General features: G+C 38.5%; 1 protein-coding gene and 1 long non-coding RNA gene across 2 annotated transcripts; both read left to right on the top strand.

The window, feature by feature from the left end:
* The first annotated feature begins 864 nt into the window (after nt 1-864).
* On the top strand, nt 865-2,413 carry LOC311270146. Its single transcript, XR_014624193.1, has 4 exons — nt 865-943; nt 1,100-1,134; nt 1,594-1,650; nt 1,826-2,413. It is a non-coding gene; the product is annotated as an uncharacterized lncRNA (long non-coding RNA).
* A 3,576-nt stretch (nt 2,414-5,989) lies between these two features.
* Nucleotides 5,990-14,348, top strand: vdac2 (voltage-dependent anion channel 2). The gene is made up of 9 exons (XM_084376009.1): nt 5,990-6,135; nt 7,492-7,563; nt 7,685-7,734; nt 8,251-8,403; nt 8,526-8,578; nt 10,208-10,435; nt 11,927-12,077; nt 12,172-12,229; nt 13,363-14,348. Exons 2-9 carry the CDS (start codon nt 7,497-7,499, stop codon nt 13,452-13,454), a joined length of 852 nt encoding a protein of 283 aa, XP_084232135.1. The 5' UTR covers nt 5,990-6,135; nt 7,492-7,496; the 3' UTR covers nt 13,455-14,348.
* The last annotated feature ends 258 nt before the right edge of the window (nt 14,349-14,606 follow it).

Here is a 14,606-nt window from a genome sequence, read left to right as displayed (position 1 = left end):
CTGTGGAGATTAATAATGGGGGAGATAATGGAAAGTATTTCCACCTGTCAGTCACCGGAGGTAAGATCTCTGTACATTTCAAATCTTTTGTGAAATCTTGTTTGTTTGTGGAGAAACGCTATAGAAGGTCTCATTGTTTGCTGCAGAATTTCTTTTCAGGTTTTGTCAGTCAAAAGTAATGACAATACATGTCAAATTTGTGAAAGTATGCATCCATCAGTTGTTAATGCTGTAACACTTTTGAAAAACGTATCCACAAATTGATTTGTTTCCCCTCCAGGTACACCCAGTCTCTATGTGGATCATCAGGAGATTACAGGAGTAATTGGAGATAAAATAACCATCAAGTGTCACCATCGTTATGCTGGAGTGATAAAGTGGTGCAGGCTGGGTGGCTCCTGTGTGACGGAGCCGTCTGGATTAATAGATGGAACAGAAGTGACCATTGATAGGAGTGTCCCCAATGTTTTTACTGTGGCTATGATTGTGCTGACAGAGAGTAGCAGCTGGTATTGGTGTGTGCAGGGAGACTTACAGATGCCAGTGCATTTAAATGTTCATGAGAAATCTACAACTGGTGAGTAATTTCCGTAATTATATATTCTGAATATAAAATTGTAAATTATAATCTTGATGTAATATAGATAAGATATTATGATTCATTAGTACGGCAACAAGTTCAATTTGTGAATCTCACCTGTTTTGCAGAAAAAGCACCAACCACAGTTGACAGTGAAGAGCACAGGTCAGAAGTTTTGCATGTACATGAAGCTACATTGTTTTTGTTTAAACCAGTCTGTTTATCTTAATTCATTTGTATTGTGTGTTTTAAATGCATGCTGCAGGGATCAAGTTGACCTGAAGAGCATCATCATCCCTTTGAGTGTGTTGATCCTTGCTCTAATGGTGACCTTGTTCATCTGGTTTATGTTAAAAAGACACAGTAAGTCTACCCTGATATTTAATCTAACTCATACCTGTTTATTTATTTACCTCTTTATTATTCATGAATATTTATACTTTAAATGTAGACTATTGTGCATTCATGTCATTGAGCAGTGGCAGTTTGTAAAAGGAGCTATCACTGTTTCACTTTTAGGGCTGACCAAAATAGAATCGTCAACCACAACGGCGGTAAGATATGTTGATTTATTTCCCAGCAACAAGACAGAGATGTGCTATTGTGAACGTTAGCTTAACTTGCAGTGATAGGGAAATCAAGCTAATACAGGAGAATATCAAACCTTGTGGAGCTTCTTTTTTTAAGCAGTTCATATAATAATCATATAATTTGGTGAATAGAAAAATGGTGAATTCCAGCCAGAGCTAGAAAAGAAAAGAGCTATAAGAAGAAGAAGAAGAAGAAGAAGAAGAAGAAGAAGAGCATCAAGTGTGTTATTTTGAAAATAACCACAGAATGGTATAGAATAAGGTTTTAGTAACTCTGGTCATTCCACTGATCTTGTGGTCATCTTAAAAAAGGAAGTATTTATTTACTGTCATGTTTAAGTCATCAAACCTGATCGAGTCTGATAAAACAGCGTAAAGCTGCCTTCATTTTCTGCAATGACATTCAGTTTGTTCTTTCATCAGGCTGAAGAGGAAGTAACATACATGGCTGTTAAGCATGTGAGACAATCTTCAGGCAAGGTAATCCGTAACCTGTGGTACCATTAACAACACTAAAAGACACTCAAACAGAGCTTAATGTCTCACCGTGCACATATGTTATTGATTAAAGCAAAAAGCAACAACAAAAGAAACATAAACGGTTAAACTACGTAACTGATTTCTGTTTCTTGTCTGTCTCTTCCTGTCCACTCAGAGGTCAGATGCTGAGATGAAGAGTGATGTGGACGTGGTGTACAGCTCTGTTGTTACACAGGGTGAATTATAAGATCTGAACCCAGCCTCATACACTTTCTCACATTCATGGTGAAGCTTTTTTGCACAGGTTTTTAACCACGTTAACAACATAGCTGTAGTGATGAGGATGTAAGTCTGTCTACCTGCCACTTAAGTATAACATAGAGCCATGTTGTAAATTGTGTTATACCATCCAATACATTTAATAGTTATTACAATTAAGATAATTGGTCATTTGAATGTAAGATGTGCTTTCACATGTGTTTTATTGGATAGTACCTTTGATTGATGTGTGTTTTGCCATATTAAGATTCGTGCTCCACTAGCCTGTCCTGCTATTGTGCAGTTGGAGTCGGCTTCTTTTAAATGTTTCAGTGCAGTGTGTACACTGATCTTCAACAGGGCAAGATGTGGAGCAACACTTTTTTTGACTGTAGATTGTAGACTGTTTTTTGGGTGTAAGAAAATCATCATACAAATAAAATACAAATTTTGTGTTGATTTGTTGTTTGTGATGTCCGTGGAATAAACATCAGTGTTTTACTCACTCCGTGCCTTATCATTGGATATTCAATCAGGGGGAGTTGTTAGACTACACATGTCAGAACCCTTTACATCCTGCAGTGGCACCAAAGGTTTTTAACAAGTTGCCACTACAGTCAGGTCAACACTCTGTTTATGACCACTAGACTCAGATTTGCCTTGTCCTTAGAGCTAATTAGCAAATGTTAGCATGTTTAAATGAAGTAAGATGATGAACGTGGCAAACACATGTACCTGATAGTATGTTAGTATGGACACTGTGGACAAGTTTAGCACGCTAAAGTTAGCATTTAGCTCAAAGCACCAGTGTGTACAGTGAACAGCCTCAGAGCTGCTGGAATGGATGTAGATGCTTTATGGCTTCTCTTTAATTTTTCTTCCTAATTGTTAGTATTGTTCTGTTTTCCAACAGCTCGAAGCAAAAGCTGAAAATGTTACACAACAGATGTTACCCCTACAGCGGCATCTGATCATCTACTCAGTGTTTTTTGTTCTTTTTCTCAAATGACAGTGTTGCAATGTGCTTTCATCATTATCGTTTGGCTTTGCAATAACTTATTCCTACTTCTTGTATTTTGAGGTTTCACACCTCTTCTCTATTCTTTAGTAAGGAGGTGTAAAAACCCCGGGCCTAGTTTTTTTGTATATTAAGTGAAAATCAGGAATTAGAAAATCATTCTGTCAGTGCGCTTGTTCATGCAGTTGAGTCTTACTCTGCTCTCTCTGACATGGCTGTTACCCTCAGCTTCCTCCTCGTCTTCATCGTACTATAAGGTCAGTCGAAGGTCATGTTACAATTTATACCTATGCCTTTTTAGGCTTCTAATGGTCAGGGCAGATGATGTTCATGAGGACAAGTATATTTAGTAAAATCCTCAAGCTTTTGTTTAACATTTTAAAAATAATATCTTGGCCTGAAATGTAAAACAACAGCTAATGAACATCTACAACAGGCAGGTCATATAAAGGAAGATTGTTTTTTGTGAATATATTCATTAAAGTGCTGTATTTGTTCTTGTTGCAGGAATTCACAGCATAACTACAGTCAGTAAAGTGTCAGTGAAGGCTGGAGGTTCAGTCTCTATCCCATGTCTCTATGAGTCACAATACATAAACAATGTAAAATACTTATGTAATGGATCTGATTGGAACTTCTGCTCATATGCAGTTAAAACAAACAAAGAAAGTTCAGGGAAGTTTTCAATCTCTGATGACAAACTCCAAAGAATCTTCATAGTGACCATAAAAGATCTGATGGAACAGGATACTGGTTATTACTGGTGTGCTGTGGATATTAATAATGGGGGAGATGTAGGAAAGCCTTTTCACCTGTCAGTCACCAGAGGTAAGAACCCTTCAGACATCTTTATTCAAATCCTTTATTAAATTTGAACATTTTTTGAGGAAATACACTGAGGAGGGTTCATTGTTTGCTCTGGAGACTGATTATTAGGCTAACCACATTTTTCTGCTCAATCATTTTCCCCTGAAGGTACACCCGCTCTGTATGTGGATCATCAGGAGATTAAAGGATTTGTTGGAGAAGAAATAACCATCAAGTGTTACCATCCTAACCCTGGAGGAATGAAGTGGTGCAGGCTGGGCAGCTCCTGTGTGAAGAGGTCGTCTGGATCAATAAAAGGAACAACAGTGACCATCAGTTGGAGGGTTAATGTTTTCACTGTGACTATGAGTGGACTGAGGACAGAGAGCAGCGGCTGGTATTTGTGTGTCAAAGGAGATTTCCAGATGCCAGTGCATTTAACTGTTACTGAGAAACCTACCACTAGTAAGTACTATAAGTGATTTAAATTTATTCTAAAAATCTCTAGCATAAATGTTTGGATTCAAGCCTACAGAAGTGATATGAGCATTAATTATTATCATATAATGGTAATCATTTGGCAATTTTGAATTATACACCCACAGCACATTTAATCACCTTGTCACCTACTCTTGCAAGTGAAGCGCCCACAGCTCAGCATGAACAGCCAAGGTTGGTGTACACACACCAGTACATTTAAATGCTTTCTTTGTTTTACATTCGTCACCTGTAACTAAATTAAACACATTTAAAATAGATCAAACTTTCACATCTATCTCTCCTTCTTTACCCATAGGTCCCATGAGAAGAGTGAAGTGGAAGTAATATGAAGTTCTGTGGGGAAGGGTAGCTTCCTTCCTCATTTCCGTCTTTCATTTGTTCTATAACAGGTTGAAAATATTTTGTCTCAGCAACAATTGTGTTCCTTTTTTTCAGCTCTTGACATGTTGGCTTTGGCATGTTTTTAAGCTTGTCTGCATTATGTTTGTTGGGTTACTATTGGTATCCTAATTTTATTTTCAAGATGTAAACTCAAAATGTAAATGTATAGAGATAAAACAGGAAAAATTATGAGCCTGAAAAGTTGTCCAGGAGGACGCTTGTACAATGTATTGAATTAAATACTTTTACCTATTTGTAAACTTACTTCACTAATACTTTTATTGTATGTGCCGTTTTCATTCGTTTTAAAGTTTGTGCACATGCATATTAAACGTTAAGAGAATAAGTTGTGATGTTTAATGTAACTGAATAAAGATAACAGAGCAACACTCAGTGTACTGTATGGTGGAGTACAATACCCTTTATAAATAGCTTTGTGAAGCATCAAATATCTTGAACTCAAAGAGGAACATGTAACTAAAGGGAGCTGGTGATGTTGATAAAACTGTATTTCATCACTTTTGGTGAGAAAAGGACTTTTTTTCATCAATTTTGCAACAGCTGGACTGCTAAGTCAGTGTACTTCAGATCATTTTATATTCAAATGTAGATTTTTTTCCCAAAGTATTGAAGTTTTGTGGCATTTAAAAATGACTTTGAACTTCACACTTTTCTGAATTAAGAATAACTTATGTATCGATTAAAACCACTTAAAGTTCATTGAGTCTTATGTTTTATTATAAGAGTGTTTTTGTTTGTTTATTTTTATTTTCTACTTGTTAAAGTTTGCTGCATGGAATTACTTTGAGGACTATCGAGAAATGATAACTCCTGTTTGTGCTTGAAAATGTTTAATACATTTTTACTTACTTTGCATCTACAGCATTACATTACAACATGTAGTCTATATTGTTGTTGGGGAAGCTACTAAACTGGGACAGCAGTAACAGCAAAACTACATTTAGGAACAAATTAAGGAAAATTAATTAAGGAAATTAAGGAAATTTAGGAAACAGCTTCTGCTAGTTACGATAAACAAATTACTTCAATTGTGTCCAGAACAATTCAGAAATGCACAATATGTTGCTCTTCAAAAGAGGCCAGTTATTTAGCTCAGTGCTATGGCGCTGGAAATGGGCTTTCATTGAGTTATTTAAAGGGGTAAATAAAAGAATAAGCAAGAAACAAGGCATATTATATAAAATGTACATGAGAATGAGAATAAATAAATAAATAAATACATACATACATACATACATACATACATACATACTTACATACTTACTTACATACTTACCACTAGCACAGTGACGCTGTCATGTCTGACGTGAAACCATTTTTGTTCAGGCACATTTGTGGCCGCCCGGGGTCCTGAGCCGGGATGTGATAGGTCTGGATTTCATTGCAGTGCAGTCTCCTTCAGCTCGCCCTCCAACCGGTGACGCCTGCCTCGGCCGTGCGGTGTGAGGAACATCTCTAATAAAGTCACTTTAGTTTACCGGTAGCCCCATCCTTTACTGGTAAGCGAGCCATTTATTCAGTCTGAAGCTGTTAATGAACTCCAGAACTAGCAGGAATGAGTTTTTAAGCGTGCTTTACACACACCGGTACTCTGCAGGCTAGCAAAGTTAGCAAAGCTAGCTGCACTCGGCATGCTGCGTCTGACACATGTCAAGCAACAGCAGGGGAGTTTGGCTTTGTATTGCACGTCTCGTGCCACGGATAAAAGTGGCAGGTGTGCTACAAAGATGCACTCGGAAAATATTTTAAAATCTACTACTTTAATGTCAGCGATCGTTACGTTAACCTCCCTACGGCCTAGTTAGCAGCAGTTGGGTAGCAGGCTGGTGATGCCAGTGAAGAGGCTAATTAACAAATCCCGCTAATTGGTACTGGCATGTGCCTTGCCACACCTAGCTGTGCCTGCCAATTCACGTGGAGTAGTTTAATAAAGGCCAGGCCTGAATTAGTTACTCCAGTGCGGCAAAATGGCTCCTCTCAGTCAGTAACCTTGTCCACCGGTTGTCACACTTGGACTGCTGTGACTACCTGCAGCACTGAAATGCTGTTACTGTGTCAGAGGTGTTTAAAATAAAAAGCGAAACTAGACTTGTGACTGTCATAGTCAGCAATTAAAACCACAACTTGTAAACGGAAAGTTATTTCATTTTGGAGAGAGGGTTTGACAAAGTGCAGCAAAGGCCAGATGATATCCCACAGTGTTGTACTGTCTGAGCTGACTGATGCAATAGAGACAGGTTAGGCTTTGCAGCGAGAAAGATCCAGCATCTGGTCATTAACATGATAGTATCGAGATATTAGTTATACACACCAACCAATTCAAGGTCTAGCTCTCCACTCAACAGGTGTGACAACCATGGAAAGAACACTGTAGTAACCAGCATCCTCATGTGAACCAGGCTAGGTTTTGTCAGCCAGTGCTTTGCACAAATCTTTTGATTAAGGACTGTGTACTCTTTTTGCCCACATCATTTTCACAAGAGATCATAGTTTCATGGAAGTTGTATACTGTAACCTCACAGTACAGTACTAAGTCATGTGTGCATGAGTCTTATATTCATATGAGACAACAGTCCCAGCAGTCCCTCGAGACCACATATTGGTGCCCGTTATGTCAAGACACTTTTATCATCAGCTTGCTACCTAACAGTTTAACTGAGAGATTTACAGCAGTTATATCAGAGTAACATACATGTCACAGCCTATATGGCACAGTGTAGGTGAATTGAATTGTTAGGTCATTGTGCCAATACATTTTGGGTTTCTTTCTATTTTTTTCTTTGCAAACAAGCTGGTGAAAATGCACTGAAGTTCTGAATAATATTTTTAGCATTGTCTTTTGCTTCTGTCTACAGATACAATGGCTGTGCCTCCCTGCTACGCTGACCTGGGCAAGTCTGCCAAGGACATCTTCAACAAAGGCTATGGTAGGGTTTCTCATAATCTAGCAAACTTGTTCCAGGGTGTTAACATTTCCCCACTACCAAGTCTTGTTGATGTTGTATTCGAGCTTTGAAATTATTTGAACAAAACTCATCTTTTCTTCAGGATTTGGCTTGGTGAAGCTTGATGTCAAGACGAAGTCGGCCAGTGGAGTGGTAAGGTCATTTCTTTGTGGATTAAGAATGGAAGACTGACCTACTTCATAGTCACTAAAGTTGCATTTATGATGTACAATTGTGCAATATAAATGTTCAGTTCACAACAATTCATGGTTATGGCACTTCCCGGATCTGTTTTTAAAAATACTTTATGGCGTTTTCACTCATAAAGGTAGCAAGCCATCACCAAGAACAATAAAGTCCAACCACAGTAAATGTGCCAGTTGAGACTACAAAGCCTGCAAGTTATCATTATATTATCATAATTATAGCGAATAGTATGTTAAGATATTTTTTCTGTAAAAAAAAAAAAAATGTTGAACAGATTTCACTATCTATAGCCCAACTTGTTTGGTTTTTAGCATAAAATATGGGATTTGGGGATTTATTTATTTTTCTTAAGGTCCATAGAATGAAACTAAATGAGTTTCTGTTTTGTAGTAACATCATCCACAGTAACTTGTCTTTAATTTTCTCCTGTTATTGTAATTTCCATGAAATTGCCCCCTGCAGGAATTCAAAACATCTGGTTCCTCCAACACTGATACCAGCAAAGTTGCAGGCAGCCTGGAAACAAAGTACAAGAGGTCCGAATACGGCCTCACCTTCACTGAGAAGTGGAACACTGACAACACCTTGGGAACAGAAATCACTGTTGAAGATCAGGTCAGGAAAATATTCAACATTTATTATAACGGGTTTCAAAAATAAATATCTAACCAGTGAGCATGACTGGTCAACATTAATTTCTTTCAATGTCAAATGGCTTCCATTATTGTTTCTTACAGATTGCCAAGGGACTGAAGTTGACTTTTGACACAACCTTCTCACCAAACACTGGGTAAGATCATGGTGTAATAATAAAGAAATTAATGGAAGAATTAGTTTCACGCAAACATAGTCTGCTCTGCCTGTTCCTTCTCTACACAAGTAATTTTGGCAACCTGATCTGTGCTGTACGTGCTTGTGACAAGTGTAGTTGTCGGCCATGTGACCCCTCTCTCAATATGGAACTGGTCCGTTGTAACACACTGCTGTGATTGGCTGTCAGGTTTCACGAGTTTCTTTCAATGATGTTTTGCAGTTTGTTGTTCTCTGGGAGGGATAAAAGTGCCCAGATGCTCAGGCAATCCTTAATGCATTTTTATGAGGTGTTAATCACATGAGGAATATGGCCCATGGCTCAGAGGAAGTGTATCCTGTTTCATATCAGGTGTGGGAGGGTTGGTGAGAGTGGAGTAATGTGGCTACAGACTGGGAAATAAACACCAGCACAGAGCCCAAGGAAAAAAATAAGATTTTGGCAGTGTCATGGCAAACTTAACTTCTGAGTCAGCCATGACTCAAAGGTCCTTATTTAAATGTGATTTGTGTTGAAATGGCAGAGTTCAGAGTTCCAGCAATGTGTCGTCTGAAGAAAAATAATGTTCCTATCCCATTTGCTATTTGAGCTTACTGCTGGCAGAGTGCGTGTGTTAAGAGTTATCTCTGGGGATCAGTGGTTACTGATGTGGGTGCCGCAACACCCTGGGTTGCTTTGAGGATGAGCGAAGGGGCATTTGTTTATTTCTGTTAACCAGTGTTCATTATTTTAATGTTTCACTACTTTTAAAAACATTAGGCAACACTGACTTCAACTTTATTGAATGTTACATTTTGAAAGATATTGAAACTGATATGACCGATATGAAAACTGTGTGTATATTGTTCCATATATTTATCAGAAATTTTTTACTACTTAAAATCGGCATCAGTTCTGTTCCTTTTATTGACTGAACAGTCGATAATCTCTTTTGAATGATCAGATGGATATCTGGCATGCCAGAGATGCCGTAGTCTTGACACTTCTGTGCTATAAAACTGAACTTGCTGCATGGCAGACCATATAGTCTGCATCTTCAGCAATCTGAAGCTATATATATATATTTTCTTCTTACTTCTCCTTCATAATAGAATTGCACAAAACATAATGCTGCCTTTCTTTTTCTTTGTGAGCTTTACTTAGGACTTATTTGAGTAAACTTTTTTGAATCGTCACTGGACAAAAAGCAATCAAGGGTTCCGTGCTCAGCGTAAACGGTCACGTTGTGGCCAGTCAATTGATTCGTACAGTGTGAGCATGATAGTCACAGGTTCTGTACAGAAAGGACGATTTAAAATGTCTGGTAAAAGTGAAACTCGATGAGATAAATGACCTGCGTAGGTTGTCTCATGCTGCCTAAATTGCAAGCGTGCAATGAACTTGATATCATAGTTTGAAGCATTTAGATAATTTGTACTTGTTCATTGTTTTAAGGTAACACATTATGCAAGGAGATATTTATGCTCACCAGTCAACTTGTCAAACTAAATTTCCTTGTAGCACCATATGCAGTAAATGCATCCCTCTCTCAAATGCTGTTTTAATGCCTAATCTGACTTCATTGGGATTTCAGTTGAGGTTAACCAAAGATGTATTTCTCATCAACAGCAAGAAGAGCGGCAAAGTCAAGACAGCCTACAAGCGCGAATACGTTAACATGGGCTGTGACGTCGACTTTGACTTCGCTGGCCCCACCATCCACGGAGCTGCTGTCATCGGCTATGAGGGCTGGCTCGCCGGTTACCAGATGAGCTTTGACACTGCCAAGTCAAAGATGACCCAGAACAACTTTGCCATTGGCTACAAGACGGGAGACTTCCAGCTGCACACCAACGTGTAAGTGCAAGACGTTTCAGATAAAGATTGGGTTTTATAACCTGTTTGCACTTTATTCTGTAATTCTGGGTTCAGTTTGCTTGATCTAGAATTATTTATTTTCCTTTAATCTATAAATGGCCTATGAATAGATGATCGTCATTTTTTTATATAGGTATATACAAGTGAGAGAAGGGTTTTGTTTTTTTTTTTGCTGTTGGGAAATTGATCAAACATAGGGACCCTCTCAATGGGGATGGATAAGAACATTGTTATGTGTCTAGTCAAGCTGCAGGGAAGACGATGGGCACATTATGTTAAACAATGGCAACAAAATGTTCAGCATTAATTTCCAGCTTAAAGGATAAGTACCGTTTTTTACAACCTGGACCTTATTTCTGGCAAAAGATATGGTCATTTACTCACCCAGATAACTTTGGTGTCATTCGGCGTCGTTCGGACGAAATTAGATCCAGTGTAGCGGCGATATATCCATATAATGGGAGTAACGGGGCATCGACACACAGCCTCTATATAACGCATTATCTGCCACGAAACTAGTTCATTTCATCAATATTTTGTTATGAAATGCTAGCGCTATTAGCCTCTGAGTCCGGGCTCGTCTATTGTCAACATCCGGGGTCTGTAGGCTGATCTACTACCTCTGACCTGGAAGATGTCGTCTCTGAGCTGCGCGCGCACCCGCGACAGCGCGCCTTGTTTACCTGTAGCTGCTACTGCTAGTTTGACCCCGGATGTTGATAACGGACGAGCCCGGACTCAGAGGCTAATAGCGCTAGCATATCGTAACAAAATATTGATGAAATGAACTAGTTTCGTGGCAGATAATGCGTTATATAGAGGCTGTGTGTCGCTGCCCCGTCTCTCCCATTATATGGATATATCGCCGCTACACTGGATCTAATTTCGTCCGAACAACGCCGAATGACACCAAAGTTATCTGGGTGAGTAAATGACCATATGTTTTGCCAGAAATAAGGTCCAGGTTGTAAAAAACGGTACTTATCCTTTAAGCAGCATCTACAACATCAAACTGCATGGTTTGTTCAGTTTCATCCATAAATATCAGATGCTTTTACTGCCTGTTTACATGTCAGTTTGTCAGAAAAAAATGTTTTTGCATTGAAGCTTGTTTAAAATGAGTCACAATTACAGTTGGTCTTAAAACTATTGATTTTAAGACAGATTTCTCCTGTAATGATTTCATGCACAGCTCAACACTACAGAGGTAGACGTGTCGCCATTTCAGAGGTCTTCTTGGCTAATAAATGTATCGGTTACCCCCAAATAAAAGGTGGTTCCCAAGAACAGCAGTGTTCCATATTAGCAGGATTTCCATGTTTGTGACTAAACGATCCAGAATTGAGAAGTGAAAGTGGATTAATGTTTCTACAAGCTGATGGCATGACCTTCAACATATAATATATCACTCTAGTCCCACATTCTGTTTACTGTAGTGTGAGATCTCTCCTATGCTTGTGATTTTTAAAGCAATGACGGTGCTGAGTTTGGAGGCTCCATCTACCAGAAGGTGAGCGACAAGCTGGAGACTGCAGTCAACCTGGCCTGGACCGCTGGCAGCAACAGCACACGCTTCGGTATTGCAGCCAAATACCAGCTGGACAAGGATGCCTCAGTCACTGTAAGTACAGCAGCAGAGACTTTCAGAGTGGGGTTGTGTGAATATTAATTGTCACCAACTGACTTTTCTTCTTTCTTTTTTTTTCTCTCCATAGGCTAAAGTGAACAACAATAGCCTTGTTGGTGTTGGCTACACCCAGACACTTAGACCAGGTAAGTTGGTTTACAATAAAGGTACATTCATTAAGATTAGATAATGTTGTAATAAGCATTAACTAATAGTTAACTGTGTCTAGTTATCACTTACTAATGGTGGTTGTTAGACAAGGTATTATGCATTATTTAATAGTTTTAACAGATGCTATTAACATTAGTTGGTACAGTAATAACCATTCCAACAGTTCCTCATTACACAATAAGCATTGATTAACTTAACAAATGTGTCTTAACATTAATTACATGTTCACCCTATTAATTATTATTGTTATTATATTAGTAGTAGTAGTATTACTAAGTAATAACATATGGTTGAAGTTGTTAGTTGACATGTATGTCATGAAGTTCACAGCTAAACCACTGTATTAATAAAAAACTATTAATAAAATGTTTAAGGGTAATGATCTTATTACTAGTAATCTATTAAATAATGTAATATGAACACAATCAGAAACACAGTTAACTGTTAATTATAGGTGCAATATGTGACAATTTGCCACACTTTCTTCATACTCCCAACAAATAGGGGCCAGAATACCAGAATAATTCCTAACTGCTACTAACTGTATTCTTTCTATACATCCATGACTGTAGCTCAGTTTGCTCTACAGCTAGCCCAACTACCAGAGGAATGTTGGTGTTTACACTGCTAGCACAGGAGCTTTTAGCTGCTGGGAGAAAGAGAGGTTTTTGAGGGCCCAGGGCTAGCTGGTCAGCATGCTGACTTCAGCAGATATCTCTTCAACACAATTCAAAGACTCAAGATTTTATTTAGGTTATGAATGTAAAATTTCCTGCATATTGAACCTTTAACATTAGTTGATGCCTATTCCTGCATTAACTAATGTACCTTTATTGTAAAGTGTTACCACAATGGGTTTATAAAACAGTTGAATATTTGTGTTTTAGAGCACACAGTAGAGTCCTTGCACACAGCACTTTAGTTTTGAGAACACACTCTTTAAATGACTGACCTCAAATACAACCAGTTATAGCAACTTGCTAACAAATCTGTTTTCCTGTCAGCTGTCATTCTCAGAACTCTAAGAATACAACAGTTTTGAGGAACGTCTGTTTTTTTTTGCATTTGCACATATAATGGCTAATGTTGGTTCCTCTCTCCTGCGCAGGCGTGAAACTCACCCTGTCTGGCCTGGTCGATGGCAAGAACATCAACGCAGGAGGCCACAAGCTGGGTCTGGGTTTGGAACTGGAAGCCTAAGCTTTCTCCATACTGCAAGGGACTAGGGAATATCAGAAGAATCTGGCCTTAAATGTATGTCCAACTCAAACCAGCAAGGGGATATCTTCGGAGCGATCGGTTCAAAGGCTACGACAACAAACTCTAACTTGTTGAGTACCACTTCAAGTTGGTGCTTCTATCATTGGTATATTTTACCTCTGTTGCTTTTTACTTTGTAGCTGCATATATTCAAGAGAAAGTTGGTGGCATATTATTTATAAATTATGTCATTGTTCCTGTCCAGTACTGCCATAATAATGAAATCCAATCCGTTTGCCTGTCATCATGTCGGTGTGGCTTTTGGTGATAATCCCTGACATCAGTTTACGGTTTTGTGTGGTGAGCGTTTTCATACCTTCTTTCTGATTTTACAATCATAACCATCTGATATTCCTTTGTCATCTACAGTTCTCATTTTCAAATCATGTTAATTACACTAGACTTTTCTGCTATTATTTAAATACTGCTGCACCCTTCCTGTTCATGCACACAAGGACATACTAAAGCTCTGTGATGTTTTGTTTTGCGTCGGCCATCAGGGTTTGTGAAGTTCTGTTAAAGCTCCCTTTAAACTGGGCAGTTTTTAGGGATGCTTTTAAAGATGGGTCTGTACGTTTTGAGAGAAGCGTGTTCACTTGGCCGACCAAGCAGACTCAATTTTTGTTCATTCTGTACTAACAGACAACTGGGGGGCACATCATTAATGTTCACAGTAATGCCAAACTATCATTGTCCAGAAGCGGTGTAACTTAAAGTTGCACCTGTGCACTCTTGGAAAGTTCTTACCTGTACTGGGCAGTGACAGAGCCCGCAGTCATGGAGGTCCTTATGTGTATGTATGAATTTTCAATAAAGTCTTTGAACTCCAAAAAATGTGTTTCTTAATATGTGATGTTTATCAATACAGGTTTCTAAAAGGTTTACTCAGAGTGGGATGTGATTGGTTGTGTTAAAACTGGGCAGTAGTTATGAGTTACGTTTCCTAGCTTATCTGACATGTACTGTTTTCTTGAAGCAACATGAGTGTTTACAAACCTAAAGCAGCTTCAGAAACTTATTGTAATTCACACATTTAGTGTTGGACAGTTGATTTTTAGTTTTTGTTTTGACATCTATACACCCTCCACCAAA

This window comes from Pagrus pagrus (assembly GCF_965226575.1).
Source record: "Pagrus pagrus genome assembly, chromosome: 15".
Taxonomy (NCBI): Eukaryota; Metazoa; Chordata; class Actinopteri; order Spariformes; family Sparidae; genus Pagrus; species Pagrus pagrus.
Note: the sequence above shows the minus strand (reverse complement) of the source record. Positions and strands in the feature narration are given on the sequence as shown.